At 41.0% G+C, this 23,075-nt stretch overlaps 1 protein-coding gene across 2 annotated transcripts in view; it reads left to right on the top strand.

Annotated features, from left to right (window-relative positions):
* FAM135B (family with sequence similarity 135 member B) overlaps positions 1 to 23,075 on the top strand; it is a 223,940-nt gene that overhangs the window by 125,614 nt on the left and 75,251 nt on the right. For both annotated transcript variants that reach the window (XM_068933385.1, XM_068933386.1), the window contains exons 4-7: positions 4,253 to 4,392; positions 12,371 to 12,441; positions 14,186 to 14,359; positions 22,548 to 22,674. In XM_068933385.1, coding sequence (XP_068789486.1) covers positions 4,253 to 4,392; positions 12,371 to 12,441; positions 14,186 to 14,359; positions 22,548 to 22,674 — 512 coding nt within the window. The remainder of the gene's footprint in view (positions 1 to 4,252; positions 4,393 to 12,370; positions 12,442 to 14,185; positions 14,360 to 22,547; positions 22,675 to 23,075) is intronic.

The raw sequence follows: 23,075 nt of genomic DNA, 5'->3' as shown, positions 1-23,075 counted from the left end.
GCCAAAGGACAGAAGGGCATGTGTTTACACACGGCTACATCCAGCATGTCTCCTTCCAGCAACCACCTCTGAATACTGTCAGCAGTGGCAAATGACAATCTTCCTGCCACTGAGTTTGTTAGCAGACAAGTCAGTGAGTTGAGAAAGAGGTGAGTGCTCAGTGTCTGAAGGTCTCCTGGGAACAAGGTGCAAAGTTCACAAAAGTTATTGGGATGATGATATTTTCTCAGAGTAGACTAAAGAAGCATAAGTCTGGTGCAGTATCAGTTCCCTTTATTGAAAGAAGTCCACACAGTCATATAGCCTGTTCACTGCGTGTGCAGAACACGTCCTTGAGTGTTATTGCCATAAAGGACATTGTTCAGAATTTAGATGGTAGAGATATTCCTCTTCGGGAAATATTTCTTTATGTTCACAAGACTGAGTTTTGCTGAGTTCAGTATTCTGGGAGGACACAAGATACCAATGACCAATGTGAAGGTGTTTCTTTAATAGTTATATGGAGACGATGGTTCACAGTCTGAATTAGGACTTCTGAAAGCTGAGTTGTGCTTTTAGTTGTGCCGCAGGTAAGTCATTCTCTGCAGCTGAATTTGCCACTGAGAGTAAAAGTATGTTTTTTAAAACATTTCTCATATACAATCAAGAGTCATTCATTGGTATGCTTGAGCTGCTTATACACTGATAGTGGAGATAAATACAAACATTTATGCATATTCCTATTGTATAGACAGTTATATAGACCAAAGCCATAAAGCAGTAAATATGTCAAAAGATGGAGTAATTACTTGGGGTAGTAGCTTGGCTATGAGAAGGCCAATAATTTTAACAGTTCTGTTATGTCATTGTCATCTCCATGAGTTAATCATGAAATGGAATGAGAAGAAAAAAAAAAGCTTTTTAAAAGCTTTTTAATATTTCCTTCTTTTCCTCCCTTCATGCACACATCACTCAATGATTCTCATTTTGTTCATTTTTTTGTGTCAAATTAATAAGAGTGAAAGCATCACATTGCGCGGAGTGTGTGTGTGTGTGTGTTTGTGTGTATGTGTGTGTGTGTGTGCACATTACAAAAGGAACGATATAAACTGCTTCAAAATTAAAAAAAAAAAAACACTCATAAGTGAGAACCACCCGTGACAACAAAATAAACTAGAAGCCTGAAAAGTCAGGTAGCTGCGCAGGTAGATCGTTAAATCCAACTCCTTACAGAATTCAGGCTCTTTGTATTTTATTTGTTTTATTTTATTTTGTTTTATTTTATTTTGTTTTATTTTATTTTGTTTTATTTTATTTTGTTTTATTTTATTTTTCTGTATAGTATGACAGTATTTGGAAATGCTAAATCTCAGCTGAGCAGAAGCCCCTCAATATCTCAGCTTCCAGCAACAGCACTGACTCAGCGCTCTCCTCTGTGCAGGAGAAATGGAGAGCCCAGGAAGTCCGGCATGGTTACCTTTACAGAAGTGTGCATGTGTTCTAGCTAGGTGCTTGCGTTTATACAGAGACGTGGTCATTCGCCTTCGTCTAGAGGAGCAGCATGCCTGCACTGTGGTCAGCATTGTCCATATACTTTCATACTGCTGAGCACGTCTTCCAAGGATCTCCTGCCACAGCCTTATGTGATGTTTAAGAGAAAAAGCAGCAGGCTGCCACCACTGGGAAAGGCAGTGATGAGTTGTATTAGTTTGGAGATGATCAGACATCTTTTCCTGTAGGTCTTTGCCAGACTTCTGCAAAGGTAGGGAGGTGTCTGCTTGAAACTGAGCAGTCTTTTGGCCCTGGGGTACCATATCCACTTACTCTGATTTGAGGCATCCTGAAGCATTGTAGCATGCCTTTTACTTTGACCTTCTCGAGAAGAATAATGGCTCTTTATGCCACCTTGCAAATCTAGCTCCTAAAATAATTACACACTAGCAGTGGTCTGTGCAGAGTGTGTTTGAAAAGAAAATGACATTAAACTTTCTATCTTTGAAGAGTACCAGTATATCAATATCCAAATCAAATAACATAAAGCTCCCTTTGTCTGTCAGATACGAATAAGAATGCATTATACCTCTAACATAATTTTCCCAGTGTCTCTAACATGATGAGTTTTAAATTAAAATAAATATGACTGCCTGCTTTTGAAGAGATAATCAGGCTGAAACATTCTAGTCTAACTGGTGTAACACAAGGAAGGAAATGTGTATTTATTTAGGCTGCCTGGACTTATGCATAGCTATTGTGCAGAATATGTGATGGGAAGACAGCAGCAGGATGAAACATGCTGTTTCCAGGTGTGCTGCATGTGCTTGGTAGAAGTCAGTAATAGAAAAATGATTTGAATGCAGTTTGGATGTTAGCCCTATGGTCCTTCTAATCAATTAACTCAAGTCTTATTGCTATTTAATCAATTCTTTTTTTCCCCCTACACAGAACAGGATTTTTTAAGCACGTGCTTCTGTGTCTGCATTATTCTGGTTCCAGCAGACAGACGCCACAAAAACTAATCATTACAATGACAAAGCTCCAATCACTTCTCTAGAAGAGCCCGTAGCGCTTTTTTTTTTGGCCCTTTATCTTTTCATTTTTTTCCCCAAACAAACTTTACCTCTGAAAATCTTCAGCCCTCTGTCAGTCTCACCTCACCAACTTCCAATTGCAAATTTTGTGTGCTTCTTGCATCGAAAAGAAAAGCATTAGCTTTTCACACACTAGCACAGACCTGTCCTGATTTGAGACTCTTGACAAACTAGCAGTCTGTAGCACTTTGTGACCTGGACTTTTGTCTTATCACAGCTCACGGGCTCAAAAAAAATTATACAAAGGCCCAGGTTCCCAGAAGTACCTTCAGAGAAACCACTCTTCTTTTTAAAAAGCATGTACCTACTGGCTTCCTGAGGAGGATCACAGGTCTGGCTCTCTTTAAAGGACTGATACTGGCACGTCTTTTTTAAATGCATCTCGTCAGGAGCTGTAGATGTCTAGTTCCAATATACCGTTTGCTAGAGAAGTACATTTCAAAAGCTCAGATTCCTGCAGCAGTAGGTATTGGAGAAAGATAAAACCGGCTCTGAGGAAATTTTGCAGGCAGTTGTTGCTCCGAGGCAATGGAAGTGTAATTAGCAAGGGATTCTGATTAACAGCCAGATACAACGTGAAAGTACCTGAACTCTTGGTGCCAGATTGTTTCATTAACAGACAGACAGGCATGGCAGAGTCTTCAGGAGAAATTCATTGCAGGAAATGTAACACTGTAGGTTTCTATAGCAAAGCAAGCCACAGCGTGTTCCCTCAAGGGAAAGGAGAATTTATCCAGTAAGCAGTGGACTTCAGGCTACAACTGGTCTCATTGTAAAGCATACTGCCTCTTTCTGTCAGGTGGACGATACCTTAAATTCCTTGGGCTCCCATTATGGCCAAAACAATTACAGAAAATATAGACACAAACACTGGAGGCACCTAGAAGTTAAGAAGGATAAATCTCACCTTAGTTTATGCGAAATTAATTTGTGATGATGTGATATATTGGCGCAGAGATGAAGCCATTGGCTGTCTGAATTCAGTGTGCACAAGCTCTGAGTTTCCGCTTTTGAGCGCCCTGGTTCAATCCCAGTTGCACGGGCCCGCTTGGCAACCCTCACGTGGGCTGAGGGCCTGAAGGAGTTCACAGGACTCCTGGCGCTTTGGAAAATGTGGCTACTTTTGTTCTTTTCTTGTACTTTAATTTAAGATGCCTCTTCACCTCTGGGTTCTGCCTTGGAGAAGTGCTGTTGGCTATTGTCCCCCCGCAGGTAGTTAACTTCTGGAAGCACCAGAGATGACAGGAAAGTTCCCTGTTCTGAAGGACGACCATTACAGATAGAAGATGAAATTTCATAGATGCAGTCGGTGCTGATAAACACCCACATGCTCCTGCATAGCAACCCTGCCTCCCCCCCCCCCCCCCCCCGAAGACGTTTGATGCTCTAGCTTTCATTAGAAGTAAAGTTAATAGGGTAAGTGCTGTCACACGGTCAGCCATTCTCACTTTGAAATCCAGCCTGCCTGCTTCAGTTTAGTATTTATTTTCTCCAAATGCCATGGTTGGGAACCTACAACCCCCAATAACAATCATCTGCTCCGTTAACATTAATTATTGTGAAAGCCAAGGTTTAGCTACAAGTACGAATACAACTGGCCTAGGTAACTCCGAAAGTGAAAGTGTAGGAGAGGAGATAATCTCCCTGCAGAAATCACTTCAGTACTCTGTCTGTGTTTTGTGCAGGTGATTCCAGCCTTTGCTCAGCCTGCGTTCACGAAAGCAACGTTTACAGCAGAATATTTCAGATCTTGTACAGGAACGAGGAGATCATTCTTAATGAATCAATGAACTTCAGAGTGCACCTGCTTCTGGATGGTGAAAGGGTGAGTTGTCTTGGGATGTACATGAAAAGCACAAGGCCTGGGATTCATCTTGCCTAACTTTAGGTTTCCATAACACAGATATCTCCATGTGAAATGTCATCCTGGGATCCCTGTAGTGTCACAGAACTGGTCAATGTAGCCAATGGAGATGAGGGCATGATTATCTAGCCAAATACCAGCATCTGCATTAGGAGGAGATGAACTATGCTGTACCTACCATTGCTTGTATTGACAAGCGATACCTGGGGGAGCTTGTTTAGGTATAAATACCATCATTGCAAACATCTGCATTTGGACAGATAGGTCCTGTGTAGTGTATCTGTTATGAAACATAGCCCAAATCCTGGTACCAAGCTTTCTAGTGAAACAAGAAGTTGGGACTCGAGTACGGCAGCATATCAGAAATGCAAGTGTGTCAACCAGAATTTCTCATTTGTGCACTAGATCACTCGTTCTACACATCTGTGTAGATCCACCTCGCCTGAGAAAACTGGGAATCTTCTGCATCTTGCTAGGGCCACCTCCTCCTCTTACCCATCCTACTGCTGTCTTCTCCTCCCCTCGCCTCACTACTATTTCTTGCTCCAGCAGTGATAGTACTGAGACCAAGCTGCTCTGCCTTTTCCACTCAGAGCCACTCAACGGTCTCCTCACCCCTGTCCTTTGTGCTCTTGATTCAAGGAGGGCAGCACAGAGTTTCTGGAGTTGACTGTCTCCATAGCCCAAGTGAGACATCTACAGTGTATTTGTTCTGTCATGGCTCAGACAGAATGGGCTCCTATTGAGGTCTCTCTCCTTATTTCCCCATTTGGTAAAAAAATTCTTTGTGGTATGGTACTAAAGGTCTGCTCCGTGTGCCATCACTGTGCTTTGCCTGCACAAGGACTAGCACGGAGTATATGGCGTTGGCAGTGGCTCTCAGTGATAATGAGAAGCACATGACATCACCCGGTCTTGCAAAATCAGCATGCCATCAGAAACAGGTCCAGAAATGCAGCCAGTCTGGACCAAGTGCTGTATGTTTAACTTGGGCCCAGAGATGAGAACCTGACCTTCCTTATGTAACTTTGCATTTGATGGGGAAGAGATCTAAAATTTCTGTTTTGAGTGATTTCAACTCATATAAATGTGCATGTGTGTATATATATATATATGCATATACCCTCAAACATACACATATATATGTAAATATGTAAATTAAAGCAGCTGGAAAACTTAATTTAAGCTCATTTCACATGCTTTCCTTTCCATCACACTTTTTCTTGCCTTTTTTTTTTTTTTTTTACATTTGGTATCATCAATTTATTCCTCCCTAGACTTGTTGTTTTCTCCTTACAAGAAAAATTAGTAAGTGTAAGTCTATCAATATTCGTTAGAAAAATGTTCCAGCATGCTTAAATGAAAATTAATTTTATCCTTCCACAGTGGAACATCTGTGATTAAAAGTCCCTCCTCTCAAATTACAGCAATTTCTGCTGCACTGAGCAGGGATGATTTCTGACAATTTTTGTGTTCATATTCAGGAAAGTTGTGCACCCCACAAAACAAAACAAAGCAAAACAAACAAACAAAAGAGAGATCCCATAAGATTCCTTACAGCTAAAAATTCATCCCGAATGCTGATGAGCTGTGTTATTGTCAGCCTCCTTCACATGGGAGGCCCCTGGGAAGAAGGACAGCTGCTGTACTTACAGAACAGTTTTACACAGAGAAAACTCCATTCTCGTCGCTGAAGTTGCTTCTTATTTGCAGGGAAGAGGAGAAACAAGTTAGCTGGCACCAGGCGAGCTGCTGAAGGCACTCTTAAACAACTAAATGCAAAACAAAGGGTTGTAAAACCTTCTGTGCGTTGAGCAGATCACTTCTGCAATTCACTTCTGCTTGAAGTTCCCAGGCCTGCGTTTCCCGCCACGGTGTCTTGTCCTCTAAGACCTTACAAATTAGACAAACCTTACTTTATAAGCAGCTACTGTTCAGAGACGGCGTTGCATCTCTGTCATACGATCTCGTATGCCACGTGGTGCTGGGGAAGCGCTTGGAGAGCTGCAAGGGGATCTTTCAAACGTTGCCTGTGTTCATCACTCGTTAGCGTAATTTTTCACCCAAGGGGTCTCAGTCCTGTTTGTCCCAGTTGTGTGGTATGGTGTTTTCTTTTGTTTGTTTGTTTGTTTTTGGTTCTGGGTAAAGAATCTGTTCACTGCTTTTCCTGTAAGTGCAAGGTATGATAAACGGACGAGGGAGTTAGGCTGGATGATGGAAGCAGCTGAGTTAACACGTTCCGCACAGTCTCTGCTGTCAGAGCTGTAGTTATCAAACGTTACGTCCGGTGAGCAGTGTGCTTTCTCCTCATGGTGCCAGGCTAGTTTCATTGACAGGACAGGTTGCTGAGATAGGCTTAGTGCAAAAAAACATAGCAACGTGCGTGCTCAGATTAGATTGTTTGCTGGTGTTTTTCTGCATAACCCTAGATAAGCTTAAATCGGGAAGTATATCTTTTTTGTCTGGCCTTACATAGAAGGAACCTCAATTATCAGTCTAGAAAAGGTGCTGAGCGTACCATACCTTTCAGCACTCAAACGGTGCTTTAAAACTCTCCGGTTTATCAGATCCTTTTTTCAATAATATCCCAGAATGCAGCATTCTTTGACTGCATAGGAAACACTACTGTAGGGAGGAGGCAGTCTTTAGTGTTACAGGGAAGTCTAATTTATGTTCATAAGCTCTTACTTTCCTCCTTTTTAAAGAAGGAGCTCTGCCTCTTTCATCAAGCAGTAAAACAGGTAACTTGTTTGTCTCCTTGTTTGCTGCCTCCATTCAGGGACAATTTAGTAGCAGGGAGAGGACAGAGCGATGCACTCTGGGATATCATGGTATATTATATTTTGTACTTTCCAGAGAAATTTCGGTGAAATGGGATAGCCAGATCCTTCGGTCTGACGTCCTGGCTAAACTGGTAAATATTACCCAGCTATGTCGTAACAAGGCTGGAAGCTTCGGTTGAAACTCTCCTGCCAGTCCTTAAAAGTTAAACCAAAGGAGCAAACGCGTGTGAAAGCCTGAGGCTGGGAGACACCAGCAGCAGGAACCTGATGGACGTACCTCCAGATACTCCCAGCAACGCATGCCTTGTGGCATAAAGAGGGGAAGCTGCTTTTCTTTCCCGTTTCTCCGCATGCCGCTTTACTTGCTGCGCTGATTGGACCAAAAAACAAAACGAAGCAAAACAAAACCTTTCCTCCTGGTCCCTAACGTGCTAATCAATCTGACTTTCAGAGAGTGACTAAAGAACAAATCATTCGTCCCAGAGGATTCTCTGTGCTGGCCCTTTCACCTCGTGTTCAGCAATGACGTCCTTCTGAAAAATGATTCCTCACAGAGGGCTGAGGAAAGGGTGGGAAAATCCCTTCTGAGTATTTCAGGTGCTGGGTTGTAAACTTGACAAATTAGATTTCAAAACTGAAACGATGCACTTGATTCCAGGGGGGTGCAATGCAAAGAGGAGTAGTTTGTTTTGCATCTTGCAGCGTTTTTTGTAGAACGAATTCCAAACAACGTTTAATAAAAAAGCATTTCCCTGCCAGTGCGTTCCTTTGGCGAAAGAGGGAGAGGTTAGAAAATGGGACCGCAGCCTGAATGCTGGACTGCTGTTCTTTCTGAACAAGGTGTGAGGCCTAAGGTGGGAGCACTGGGGAAAAGTAGGCACATCGTAACAACGGAGAACTGGACACTGAATTTGCAAACTTTATCTTCCACAAGGCATAAGATGATGCTACAAGAAAATGCAGGGCTAATGCTAAACTGCTGCAAAACTGAAGAGTTAATCATGTTAGAAACAACAAAATTAATTTCAGCTCTGCTTGATTCCATTAAAAAAATAGGTTCGATGTACTATTGATTCTGTGTACTCTAGTGCTGTGTACTATTTCAAAGTTTTTAAAAATTTCTGTTCAGAACTGTCTTTATTTGTATTCATTTATGTATTTACTGGAGACAAGATCAGCATGTGAAATACAGCAATGTTTGCCAGAGACCAGACATTCTGAATTCCAACTTACTTCTGCTTAGGAGGACAGAATATTACAGAACCGAATAATGTTCCTCGTTTAGTATGAATGTATTTCCACTAAGAGAACTTTATGTTTTCTTCACGAGTTATGAATTTAATCATTAACAGAACTGAGTAATCAAAGAACGGCATAGAAACCACTCAAAGACCCTTCACAGTGTATCTAGAAAGGCCACTGTTTTGGCTTAACTAGTCAAATACTGGTCGATATTCCAAAGGAGTTTCTCAGGTCCTAGGCAGCTCGGTCTGAAATCTTTAAATCTTTCCTTCAGGTTTTGCGAGAGTTAACAAAATCTAATAGTCTATCAGACTGCGGGAAAATTTTACATAGTCTGCAAATGAGAACTGTGAAAAACATCATACTAGTTCCAATAGTGCTAAAAGAAGTAACCAAATTTCAGTTAAGGATAATATTATTTCATACTAGAGACGGACGAGTGGTAGAAACTTCTGTGTCTTTTCTGTTGGAGCTTTGGAGGGGCCATTTCTTTCTTTCTTTATTTTTTTTTTCTGCTGTAAAGGATCTTATGCAGCTGTGGTTCTAATAAAACATGGGGAAGTTCAGCACGAATCAAAGCTGTACGGTAACATGTGGCATAAAATTCCTGTGCATCATTCTGTCATGTCTGACAGATGGCTAACCTTCGAGGCAGGGTGTTCTCCTGCAGAAAAGAGATTTAGACACTTGAGTTATGCATAAGACTGCTAATGTTTGCATCTCTTGTCATTTTCTCATAAAGGGTCCAGTGATTTTTGAACCACCTGTTAATTTTCACTTGCCTTAATATTTGCACCTCCAATGTACAACGGAAAACATCTAATCCCTTTATGGAGAACTGTGGGTTGATTATGACTATGTGTGGGTTCTTGCAGTATGCTATCATACCGTTATCATACCCCAGTACAGGCTGGGGGTTGACCTGTTGGAAAGTAGCTCTGCCGAGAAGGACCTGGGAGTGCTGGTGGACAACAAGTTAACCATGAGCCAGCAGTGTGCCCTTGGGGCCAAGAAGGCCAATGGGATCCTGGGGTGCATGAGGCAGAGTGTTGGCAGCAGGTGGAGGGAGGTGATCCTGCCCCTCTCCTCAGCCCTGGGGAGGCCTCCCCTGGAGTCCTGTGTCCAGTTCTGGGCTCCCCAGTACAAGAGAGACATGGCACTCCTGGAGGCAGTCCAGTGGAGGGCTACCAAGATGATTAGAGGGCTGGAGCACCTCTCCTCTGAAGAAAGACTACAAGAGCTGGGCCTGTTGAGCCTGGAGAAGAGAAGACTTGAGAGGCGATCTCATAAATGTGTACAAGTATCTGCAGGGGGAGTGTCAAGAGGATGAGGCCAGCCTCTTCTCCGTGGTGCCCAGCAACAGGACAAGAGGCAACGGGCAGAAACTGAACCTCAGGAAGTTGCATCTGAACCTGAGGGAAAACTTCTTCACTGTGAGGGTGACAGAGCATTGGAACAGGTTGCCCAGAGAGGTAGCGGAGTCTCCTTCGCTGGAGATATTCCAAACCCGCCTGGATGTGATCCTGGGCAATATGCTCTAGGTGACCCTGCTTGAGCAGGGAGGTTGGACTAGATGATCTCCAGAGGTCCCTTCCAACCTAAACGATTCTGTGATTCTGTGATTCTGTTATACCTTAATGCATGGTCCTGTGCAGCGGTGATTATCTCTAAGTCCCTCAGACATCTGCTCGTTGCCTCAAGGTGTTTTGTGCTAGTGCCATCAGCCTTCTGTCTCTGTAGCTATTGAACTGGCTTAAGCTCAGGCTGATTTCCGTGACACTTGCAAGCGCTCAGAGTTACACGGGCTCAGCCCCAACAGTTCATCCCCTCTGCAGGTTCATGGGGCTTGCTTTGTCTGAAGCCCCATGCTTCTGCTGAATTCCTAGTTTAAATTTAGACTGAAGCTTCAATAGTGATTATTTCTTTGCAGCTGCCAGCAACCGTGATTTTCAGTGACAACAACTCATTAAAAAGGAAAAAGTCTTTTTTTGTTGAGAGAGAGAGACTGAAATATTTCCAGATATTTCCAGACAAATGCAAGAGAGAAAGGACATTTTCAGTAAACAGAGGTTGGATTTTTGTCCTCACATCTCAGTGCTTGCCATCATGCTAAAAGAAATACTGTATTACTTTGGAAGGATCTAAATTTTATGTTATTATGACAAAGTATAATCAATCCTTAACTGTAAATTTCCTTGCTTCCACAAAAAAGACATACTTAGATAGTGTTTCATCTTTGGAAAATGTACCTAAACATGTTTTATGTTGTATATTTTATGAATCATACCTGTTAGAGGGGGCTAGATGCCTTTGACATTGTCTTCAGTGCCTTACTCCTATAAAGTCTGTTGTTAAGGTGCTAATCAGCTGGAGAAAGTAGAATTTAACTTGCCTAACTTAAACCATCTAAAATTCAGGTATATCTAGACCAAGACATTTGTCCAGGCTCCATCTATTGTCTTTGCAAAGAAGCAGGCACCAAGATCAATTGACCTTTCCTGTTTTAGATGTGTACTTTAGGATGTGTCAGCTGCCTGAATACAGGCATTTATGCCTTTCTGCTAACAAGAGGTGGGACCTAGATGTTTCACTTTACTTTTGTGTGGCTAAAATCAGGTGAAAAAAGTGTCTCCTGGTCTCCAGTTGAACAGTTCTGCTTTTCCGTCTGTATTGCTGTGCATCTCTAATGCACCCTGGTACACATAAAAAAAAAAAGAGAGAGAGAGAAAAAAAACTTAAATGGGACTATTTTGGTGATAAAATAAATGATTTCCTGTTCACGATTCAGTTTAACTTGTTAGAAATATAAACAGTTTTATCCCTCTAAACCTACATTTGTGGGGAAGAGAAGAGGTTTAAGAAGAGTGAAACAGAAAGTTCTGGGCAGCTTAATCCTTCCTTCTTTCTAATTTATTTATTTCAGTAGATTACAGTTGCTTTAGCTGTGCCAAGGTGGGACGTATGTTATCGAGTGTAATTGCTGGGTGAATGTAAACAACTGACAGCTCACTTCATGTGCTGTCTCAGAAAATCCAATTAAAATATTTTATTGACTATAAAAGAAGGATAATCTTACTGGTGGGATCTATTAGATGAAGGTACTGGTGAGTCAGCTTATGATCGCATGTGATATCTTTGGTGTAGTCAGTGAGCTGAATCCTACTGCGTATAAACATGCTGAGCACCAACAAAATGAACAGATAAACTGTTGTTAATTGAAGCTTTGATTTATAGCAAGAATGAAAACCTTTGCATTTTGCAAAGAAAATGGTCTAAGTATGAACCAATGACAAATTTCCTCCATGAATCTGTGAAGAGACTTAAAGAGTGACCGTGAGGCAGAAAATCCTCATCTTGCTGAGTAATAAGCTAAAAGGCTAATGATGAGTTGTTAAATTGTTAGAATTAACAGTTTCTTTTCTGATTGTTTTAAATGCTGATCTTTGAACCTTGCATTAGTTACTGGTGGAGAACCAGCAGGATTCATGGTGTTTCCTGAGCATAGAAGAAAACCTGGTCCTTGTTCTCCTTCGCTAATAAGATAATTCAGAGGAACACTAGGTGAGGGAGCAGAGCTGCTGAAATACTCCGCTGACTGGAGACTCTCCCCATGGAAAGAGCAAACACCCAACCAAACCTGGCTCTGTTCCCAGGTTACTCTCATCTGGAGTAACTTTTTGACATGGCAGAACAGCGGGTGGCAGACAGCATCTCTGGCTGCTGTGGGTCCCTCTGACTCCCTCGGCAATTACCTCAAATTGCTATTTCATTTGAACATTTCTGCTACTCTGCTGGGGTGTTGTGGTTGGTGTGTACTTTTGCCTTTGCTCTTGTGAGGCAAAACTATTTACCTTTATCTTGAATACTGGGAGGGTCAACTTGTAAAGGTGTCTTTCCTTTCTCTCCTTTTGTAGGTGGAAGACGCGTTGAGCGAGGCAGATTTTCAGCTCAAGTTGGACCTGCACTTTACTGATAACGAACAACAGTAAGTGCTGTCTTAAAGCTCAATTGATAATGCAGGGATTTGTTCTGTTGGGTACATGACTTTGATGGATAAGAGAGTCCTTCGGAAAACAGGATAGCTTTGATGTGCCGTTCCTCTGCCTTTGTATATAAGCCTTTCTGTTTTTTCCTCTCTGTTTGAAGTGGGTATCTCCTAGTCCCCCTTTTAGGCAACAACATTTTTCTGTTTTAAGTGTGGGATTTTCAAAGGTGTTAAGTATTACTCTATCTCTGCTGCTATTAAAGTGAAAGGGAATATCATCACCGACCTCCGTGTGAGCAGAGGCTGTAGTTCAGGAACACATTTCTCCTAGGAAGTAATTAAGGGTGTTCTGGCTGACTTTGGATGCATGAACATGCTAAGTGCTTTCCTGTGTAACGACCAAAGCTGTCTCAATGTTTCAGAAGAAAGGAGTCTTTCCATTGAGTTTGATCTCTTCACAGTGCACCTGATTCAAGAATCTTAGGTGAAGTGGGAATGACCTCTCTTCCTAAGAGGTACCAGAAATCGACCTCGTTGAGACTCACTGAACTCCAAGAAAAAGCCTCCTGTGACTTCAGCGGCATTTGTAGGGGGCCTGCAGAGAAATCATTTGAGCTGGGTTTCATGCCAAGGCTGTCTCTAGGTGATTTTATTCATATCCATAAGGCACCTTAAGAGATTTCAAGGGACACGTTGCCTTTATCTTCAGTGCACAAGGTGAAATGCTTTTCTCCCAGGCAGGTTTAAAGGATCATCAGCTGTGCTATTCATGGATCCGGAAGGGAGGAAAAAGAAAAGTGATAGCCAAGGACAGAAAGAACTGAAACTTTCAAGTTATTATGAAATTGTGGTCTAACATGTACCTTTAATATCTGTTGTCATCTTAACGATTACTCACGATTCTAATTTTTAAAAAATACTAATGATATTTATAAAAGGATGTTCCACAGGGCTCACAGGAACACTTGTGACTATACTCAGTCATCTCTTCACAGGTACTCTTTGCTGTTGCTGTTTAAAGTCTCAGGTCTACATCTCGCTTTTTTTTACTTGTAGGCAACTTAGATGTCATGTGGTTGACTGCACACTAGGGAAAATTACTCCGGAATAATTATTATAAAGCTTTAAACACAAATCTTGTTTGTAAAATACAAACAAAAAAAAAGGAAAAGAGGAGGAGCCAATCCTGCTTGTAATGCTTCTTTGCAGTTACTGCTGCTTTGTTTGACCCTTTGTAACAAATTTTTTCAGAAGATCAGATATCTAGAGAAGTAGTCTGAATAGGCTTCAACTCTCTCTGATACAGAGAAACTACTACTTCTACCTCTCACAGATTGCCTGAAGAAAAGCAGATAGCTCTTACACTAAAAATCACAATTGTTGCTCCATCCTGGCTATTACCACGGGAATTAGCTGCGCACTTTGCTGACTGCATTTCCTTCTGCTATTCATTAGCTCTTGACGTCTCCAGAACTAGCGCATAGGTGGGCAGCAAGGGAGATCCCGCATTGTATCACATTTATTTCTCTCTCTTACAGTAACTTCACATTATTTATATTTCTGCTAGACGCAGGTACAATTAGAAGATACTCGTCAGTCATGTAAACATTCTTGAAGCTGTAAACGTTTCCAGGGAGTGATAAAAATTCAGCTCAAGCCATCTCCCAATCTGCTGCCTGTAACGTGCTATAGACGGTGACAGCTTAAGGCTTCGCTAACCCCTGAACATCTCTTTTTCTTCCAGGCTGAGAGATGTTCCAGTGATCCCCATGATTAGCAGCCGTACACTGTGTCTTCACTTCCATCCCCGGAGAGGCCTGCACCACCATGTTCCTGTCATGTTTGACTATTTCCACCTGTCAGTGATATCCGTCACGGTACATGCGTCACTGGTAGCATTACACCAGCCTCTGATCAGGTAAAGGGCACGGAAACACCTCTTGACAGACAGGGGAGATTCCTCTTCTGAGTACCTTTGCAGAGAGGAGAGAAGCAGCGAGGACGATTTAGTTTCAATGAGTTTCATCCTAGGCTAGGATTCCGGAAATCTGGGTTTGAATCCAGTCTCTGGCGCAGGTTTCTACCTTTGATAAGACTCTTGGAGCTTGATGCAAAATCAGCCAAGAGGATAGTGAATTTTTCCTTTTCCTCCTTGGCTGCCTTTCTTTTTTAGTCTAAAAGCATCTAAGAACATTGGCGTTATTTTTTTTCTGCTGTTGTTTCGTAAAGCATTTAGGATGGTAGGACTGTAATCTCAGCTGTGGCCTCGAGGCACGAGAATAATATATAGCATGGCTGGAAGGAAGCACGTATGAGTCAGTACTGGTTAAGCCTCCCTAGAATTTTTACTTTGCAGCATCGTTTAACTGTGCAGCAGCGTAATACCAGCTGCCACGGGGTCTAGATGTGATTTATGTTATCTGATTCGTAACGACAAGAAAATAATTCAGAACTCCTTCAAATAAAGCAGGGCTAGAGGTCAATATCCTCTAATATTTAGAGCAGGCAAGGGGAAGCAAAGGTCCTTCTGGCAATTTACTTTGTGTCCAATCTTGTCATCGTGTGAGATAAAGAGTGCTGAAAGGGAGGGAGCTCCTTGGCTCCTGCAGCGAGACGCAGCCATCGGCATTGCTCAACTTCCCTCACTCCAGCAAGGTCTCGGCGTTTTAGCAAGTGACCAGGAGACTACTGAGTCTGTCAGATATTGTGCAAAGAGCTCTGTTTCAGAAAGAAAAAATGGACCGCTAACGTAAAGTGCCAGCTTGGGATGACTTAGTCTCTCTTTTCATCTCTTCTTAGGTTTCCTGTTTCTAATTAGTATATCTTTGCTTCAGTTCTCCGTTCATATAAAGGACACGATACTATAAAATGAATTAAGACTGTAAGACATGGCGTTGTGATAGTGACGGGAGTTGTATTAGTGCATCAGAGGGAACTAATTCAGATCTGTCTTTTCTTCCTCAGCTGAGATGCAGGTAACTGCTGTGTCTCTCTCCTGCCGTGTGTTGACTTTTTAATAATGAATTGGATTGTAACAGACTACTTCTAACTGCATAGTTTTACTCAGATAATTTACCCATTGTTCTACTGTATAAAAGGATGGGAGAACAATAGTTATCAGGCTTAATTACTGTTTTCAGTGCTTTATTATCCTCTAATGAATGGGGCTACAGGGATTTGTTAGTGCTGTTAGGCCTAAGTCATATGATGAGCAGCTGTTCCATAGTCAGATTCCTATAGCTTTTAAAATATGATTTTGTGGACATTTATGAAGAATAGTGTTTTTACTTAATGCAGTGGAATGGAGATTTTTGACAACACAAGACAGAGTTTAATGTGCTTAAGCTAGTAATAATCATTTTAAAGTGTGATACTTGGAATTTATCTTCTTCTTGATGAATATTCAAAATCCTAAGGCTTTTTATATTTTTCATTTTCTAAATATAAATTGCTTGTCAGTGGCAAGCACTCTGAAACAAAACCAACCCACTGAAACTTATTTTCTTCTCTCTCAGCTGAGAGCTTTTTTGCTTAGCACTTATCATTCTGTGTTTACTGGGAACACAGGGAAAAATTAATTGTAAAAGTAATATACAAAGTATTTTTATAACACAACAGAACTTGAATGATTGGAAAGTGTTTTGGTTACAATGTAAAAAATTAGGAAAAAGCTACTTCATTGTCTTTGAAAAATATCTGTAATATATTTTATTATGTTTTAGTTTGCTATCTTAAACTATCCTATTATACTATGTATATTGCATGTATACGCACATTATTTCTACACATACGTACACATTTATATGTAAGACAATAACAGTCTTAGACCTGCCCTGAAAACAAAACTCACCCATCATGTAAAACTGAAATCCACTCCTGTCCTGAAATTGCCCTGAAAATTTACTTTACAGCTAATTCAGTCCATAAGTGGATCCCCCAGTACTCAGCTTCACAATAGCAGTTAGAAAAGGTGCTTTGCTCCGGTTTAGTCCCCATTTTAAGAAAGATTTCTCTCTTTTTCCAAAAGATATGCATCCACCTGTATGGTGCTCAGATCTGCTCCTGTCTCAGGCATGCTGCAAGTTCAGTGCTGTTTTACATTGGACTCTTTTAGGAAACAAACACCAAGAAGCATGGTTACCTGCTTCATTAACTCCATAAACCTTTGCACCACTCTTTCCCAAGAGGAGCAAGCATATGTTTATAAGACAAAATACAGCATGTAAATAGTCTCTGAAATAAGTAACTGAACGGCAAACCATGATTTTCTACACCAAATGCAACGCTGTGTGTGTTGGATTTCCCCGTAAGCAGCAAGGACAGTAGGATCTGGCTGGCAAGTCTTCTAGTGAAAGTTTAGCCAGTGACTTCAGATGATTTATACATTCTGCCCCTGAGAGCTTTTTGGAAATTTAAAAGACGTGTCAGCATCAGACTGCTACTGCCAGTAAAGACAGGTCTCCCCAAAGCTATGCTCTGTCTAAGGATTGTGCAGAATCTGGCTCATTCAATGGGAAGAGCATCGGCAAGAGCACCTGCAGCTGTACTTGCTGCAGCTCTTGGATTTCATCTGAAAACAATTTTAATCTGACCAAAAAAAAAAAAAAAAAACGAAAAAAAAAAAAAGCAAGCCTTGAATTTGTTGTAAATAAGCAAGATCCTTCCCTGCATGCGGCTGGCAAATCTGATTTCTCTTGTTTACACAAGAAAGGGATTTTATTTTCTCAGCTTTCTGGATTCTCCTCAGCTCCCTCTCCTCTCCCCCTCATTCAGACCCGCCTCAACGTTTGCTGTAGGGGAGACTTCGTCGCCCTGCTCAGAATATGCATTGATTTAATAAGAGCTGTGTCTATGTGAAAATCAAAGGAGACTGTGAGGTTTCGACCTAGTAAAATTAAGCCCTCCTTTGCCCATGTCCACTGTACAACAGACAAGATATCTTCGTGGCACCTGAGATGGGGAAAGAGCAAAACACGTGTTTTGCGGGTGGGGAAACCGAGACACGGATAGCGAATTTCCCAGTGCCATGTGGTTGCTCTGCTATGGGAAGAGGAAAAAGAGTCAAAGGGACATAGGAGGGTATTTAAAGGCTTCAGCACTGACCTAATTCTGCTCCTCTGCACCGCACTGAGAAATCGTGCCAACCCGGGCTATTGTTGGGTAATTTTTTCTCACCTAATTCCTTTTATTCTCAGGCATCCCCCTATTCCTCAAAAGCACCATAACTGATCAGTGTGCTACCATGTACTACCTGGTAGTAGTAATCCAGCTGCAGATTATGCAGGTCAATTTTTCTAGTGGTCCCAGTTTATGAGCAGCTTACAGCTGAAACTGCTACAGATGTAATCCCGGGTAGCAAAGGTCGTGGCTTATTTTCCTTTCTCCATCTCATTTGCAAATAAAATAAGCTGTACGTTCAAAATAAGCAAGAAATGTGGAAAGAAAATGGAAAACTTATGCAGTAAAGAGCTATTGGTTCTATACTATTTTTACTAAAAAAAAAAATACTTTTTTTTCCCCGCTCTAGGAATGCTTGTATAATAACAGGCGTTTCTTCATCTGACTTTTCTTTCTTTCGTTCCTGTTTGTTATGTACCTGCAATGATAAACCTCCACTTTGGTATGCCATTCCCTGAGCTACCAACTGAGAAATCACATAAGAAAAAAAAATCTATTTTTGAGCCAAGCTTTCATTAAAGGGGGAAAAAAAGAATCCTAAATAAATGCCACAACCTAACTTTGCCTACTTGCAAGTTTTATGGGAACAGAGGGTAAGGTCAGGATAAATGAACCAAAGAGTTTTCCAGCATTCAGAATCACTAGAGATTTTAAACCAGATTCCATCCTGACTCGCTTTAGGATCTGGGGAGAAATGTCTGTTTCTAGTACAATTATTATTGTAGTAATTCTTACCAGTTTTACCCAAGAATTCCAGAACATTTTTTTTCTAGTCGCTGATTATAACCTTAGTGAAGGTGAAAGAGAAGAACATGGTTAGGGTAGTCCAACCTGTAAATATTCACATATTCTTCTCAAAAACAAATAGCAGATCACCCATGTATCCTGTGGCCACCTGCTAAAGAGCAACTTTCCAAGAGCTATATTAATGTTTCGAGCTTAAACAGTGAGGGAAATCAATATTTTATACATTACATGTTTCCAGATCTGTGGGAGGTAGAAGGAAAATGCTTGTGAAACGCGAAGGGTGCTGTCAGTGGAGCATGTAAGGGTTTGATTCGGAGATGTCTCATAGTTTGACAGATCTTTATTTTCATGGGATTTATTAATATATATATTTTTTTCTTTTTGAAATTAGTAATATTTTATGCATAAGGGACTAAGGAATAAAGTTGTAATGATTTTTCCAAAAAATCAATGGGCCAAAATGGGATGCAAATTTGTTTCCTGAACTTCTAGTCTTGTGGGCCAGTGAGAAGACTCTCTTGTCTCATTAGAAATTGAGAGCTTTTTTTTTTTTTTTTTTTGATTTTCACTGTTGCATATAACGTATGCAAGATTCCTACCTCAGTCTGTTAGGAGGGGGTTTTGCCTCCATGCTGATAAAATTACAGTTTCTAAAGAAACTAAATTTCCTGTAAGGAAAGCAAAACAAAACTACCCTGGATTTTGAAAAAGTGAAGGAAAAATGAAAAAAAAATTCATTTCATTTTGGGCCTACTCAATCTCAATGGGAATATTTTATTTTATTAAAATGGCCTAAAGCATTTATTCTGAGTTACTTCAATAAAACATCTAATTAACATTTATCATTTCCAATCCACTCCTTGTTAGAGAACTGTCTTCTCATTTGTATGTTAAAAAAGTGTCCGCAGAAGAGAAAAACTAGGGAATGATTATTTAATGTTTCACATAGTACAAGAATTAAAAGGTGTCACATTCAATTCTCCAATAGTAGGCTCAAAACAAACAGAAAAGTGCAACATATATTACATTGTGAAATACATTCCAAAAGATGTTACAGAGACCAAAAGAATAAATCAGAGACAAATTCAAGAAAGGAGAGCTGGACGTAATTGCCTGAATATAACCTCTGAATCAGAAAGTTCTTAAATTGTCATTGCTAGCAACTTGCAGGTTATACCCTAGACCAAAAAAAAAAGAAAAAAGAAAGGCTTATCATACGCAGCTTACTATAATATTTTCCTGTGTGTCCACAGATGGCTGCTACAGGAACTATGAAACTCCTCTGAGGGACGAATGCATCTCAGGGATAAACACATCGAAAGAGCAATTCAAAAAAACTGAAAAATAGATTGTTTCTTACATTGAAAATGTTAATAATTCTGTGTACGTATGTCCTTCTCTCTGAAATGCACACGTACGCTGCTTTGACTTTTTACCCTACTTCCCTAGATAAAAGCTAAGGTTAAAATACAGAATGAAGCTCTAAGTGTTGATATTAAATCAATGCTATTACATAGATAGGAAAAATGGTCATGCAAATAACCAAAGGTCACGTTTCATGCAAACAAGCACCGTGGCAGGAATAACGGGAAAAATAAATACAGAAAATGAAATGTGATGTAGCAAATGAATCTGCAATAGCTAATAAAAATTGTCTTCAAGTGCTATGTGCATTAGGGGAACTTTAGCAATTTGTCAGCCTTCCAGTTAAACTTTCCCTCAGCGGACAGACGACATTTTGGCAGGTTTCCCAAAAAAGGGGTTTTGTTTTACAGTGCTATACGAAATCAATTTCCATAAAACCAGCAGATTAAAATCCCTTCTCTGTTGTAAAAGCGAAAGATAAATAAATAAAAAAGGCATTAAAAAGTGCTTTTTTTCTCCCTTAAAGCTTTTGAAAGCTTCGCTAATATTCAGATGAAGAGTTTTTCATGTGCAGGCAACATTTGTTTAAGCCTCTCTCTCTGTGATACCACAGCAATCAATTTTTACTTCTGCTCCTTGAGCCTTTCCAACAGACCAGGGCAGACAGCATCATCCCATAATAGCTGAAATTATTCAAAGTGGTGTTTATCTCTTTGCTCTTTGCAATTGCTGTAGTTTATTTATTTATTTTTATCTTAAATGTTGCATGTGGGAAATACATAGAAAGACCTCCCGCTGCCTAGAAGCAGCCAGCTGGAAATTTCTGGGATCACATCAATTACTATGCACACAAACAAGACCAGACATATGCAGAGGTGTTCTACGCTGTTGTTTTCCTTAGGGGTTGTCGTCTTCGTCAACCAAATGAATGCTGGGGGATATATAATAAACAGCAGTTTTGTCTTAGGGAAGAAGCAGGTATTTGTGGTTAACCTGCTGACATTGGTCCAGCTCTTGACTGTGCTGGAGATTCATTTTTTAATGTTGCACACGTTGCTGAGTTTCCATGCACATCAGAACATCATCTGTTATTTGGACGATAACACGTATTCCTTGTTCTGTCTTGTCTCCTTGTGCATGCATCCTTATTTTTGTTCTGTCCTTCAGTACAGTAGCCAGCACTCTGGTCTGTCCTTAACTACTCAGTAAACTGCAGTTACCCGTGAATTAGGGCTGATAGGAGCTGGCACAGCCACATAACACACATCTGTGTAGGGGAATGATCCCGGTTTAGAAAATTTTGGCAGCTCTGAATGACCCTTCTGAGTGGCCGTTGGTTCTTCCTGGTTTTAAAATGTCTTTTGTGCCCCTCAGCGTGGAAGATTTTGTTTTTCCGAGGAGACCGGGACTCCTGGGCAGGAGGGGCTTTGGGTTGCTTGGATGGTGAGCATAAGGAGCCTGTGGGTGGAGATCCCAGTCTGAATGCTCTAGCGCTAAACTCTGTGGCTTTACCTCTGCACTGAATATGAAAAGCAAATGTATTTCTTTTCTTCTCTGTGATTCATTTTTTTTTTTAGTTCCACCTTAGCCTACCTGCTTGTTAAGACCACTCATGGTTGCTTGTATCAGTACTTGCGCTCAGTTATTCGGCTCATTGTATTCACCACAAGTAGCCCGATTTCTCTCTCTAAACCTTGTTGCAGCTTACATACTACACACACTATCACAGGAACTATCACAGTAGGGTTTGTCTCACCTAACTTTAGTTGACTGCGAGGTAGTCACCCTAGGCTCTCTTTATGCTCTGCAGTAAGAAATAAGCACTTTGAAGGTGACACTCCTCTGACCTGTTTTATATGAGTACTTCAGAAAGAGATGACTCACACCATGGAAATGCCTATTCCTCTCTGGTGATTATAAAGGCAGCCTATATCATTAACTTGGATGTAGACATTTGGTCAGATTAATCCAGAATAAGAGTCCTGGCTATGAATCAGGACTCCAGCGTGCTTGATGCTGAATAAACTCCAAATGAAATCTTACACTCCTAATGGGTTCATGCAGTAAGATAAATGGGTACAGTCAGAAAAGAACACCGAGGCCATAATGGTCTGCGCTGAGAGGTAATGACCTCAGCACGAAAGCAACTTAAACTCTGTCAGGTTTTTGAGGAATGATTTGAAGAACAGTGAAGTCACTTTGCACAGGGGTGTGGGAGAACACCACCCAGACGTGTGGATCCCCCAGCAATAGCACAGGCAGGTTTTGGGCTGAAGTCTTATCATTTTGACAGTAGAGGCTGATGTCATGGGCTAGTCACAAGTGGGAACTGAATCTGCAATAAAAGACTGTGATGAGTTATAAAAGATATTGATAGTAAAGACAGGTTATGAGGAATTCAAAGAGAAAAGATGACATGGTTAAAGCTGGAGATAAAGATGCTGCATTAATCAAGATGCAAGCTGATAGGAACTTGGATAGGAATTTTATCTATGTGGATGGATGGAAAGATTGTACTTGTCAGATCTTATGTTGGAAGAAATCTATAAGATAGCAAAGAAAGGTCTAGATGAAAGATAACACCCAAGTCATTAGACTGAATGCCAAGGAAGAAAACTGCATTTGCATCATTTTATCTAGTAGGTTCTGCACACTGTCCAGTTTGGATGGGAAATACGGCATGCTGACTTGCGGTGTCAGTCTGAAAAAGAAAAAAAAGCCCATACATCTGGTTAAGGAAAGAAATAGCACTTGGGAGAGCAATGGTGCCTTTGTAACAATGCTGTTGTGATGATTTTCATTTTCTCTTCCTTTAGTTTTGCTCGTCCAGGGAAAGGATCATGGCTTGGTAAAGGCAACCTGGAGACAGGACCAGACCAGTCCAGTATGTCATTAGAGAATCTAGTCTTTGGAGCTGGCTACTGCAAACCCACTTCTTCAGAGGTAAGGAGGGCAGATAATGATATTTTCATCCATTTGGTCCTACAGAGTGTCAGCATTATCTGAGCAAGAATGTCCCCTGGATTGTGTTGCTAGTACAGAGAGTTTATCTGAAGAAGCCTTCAAACCTTTCTGTATGAACTGCCTGACACTTGGATACACAAATCCTGGGTTTTCAGCTCCCAGCTATGCCATCCATCCAGAGAAGTGTTCAGGATACACGGATAGTCAGTCCCCTGATTGCCAATGACACTTTCAGGCTTGGCTTCACCTGACCAGGAGCCTGCTTTAGGGTGAGATTAATTACTCATTTGAAGATCCTTGCTTTCAGGTCTTATGTCCACCAGTCGGAGGAGATGAGTCGTTCGTTATAACAGATGTTGTAATTAGCAGTAGGTCAAAAC

This window comes from Struthio camelus, chromosome 2 (assembly GCF_040807025.1).
Source record: "Struthio camelus isolate bStrCam1 chromosome 2, bStrCam1.hap1, whole genome shotgun sequence".
Taxonomy (NCBI): domain Eukaryota; kingdom Metazoa; phylum Chordata; class Aves; order Struthioniformes; family Struthionidae; genus Struthio; species Struthio camelus.
Note: the sequence above shows the minus strand (reverse complement) of the source record. Positions and strands in the feature narration are given on the sequence as shown.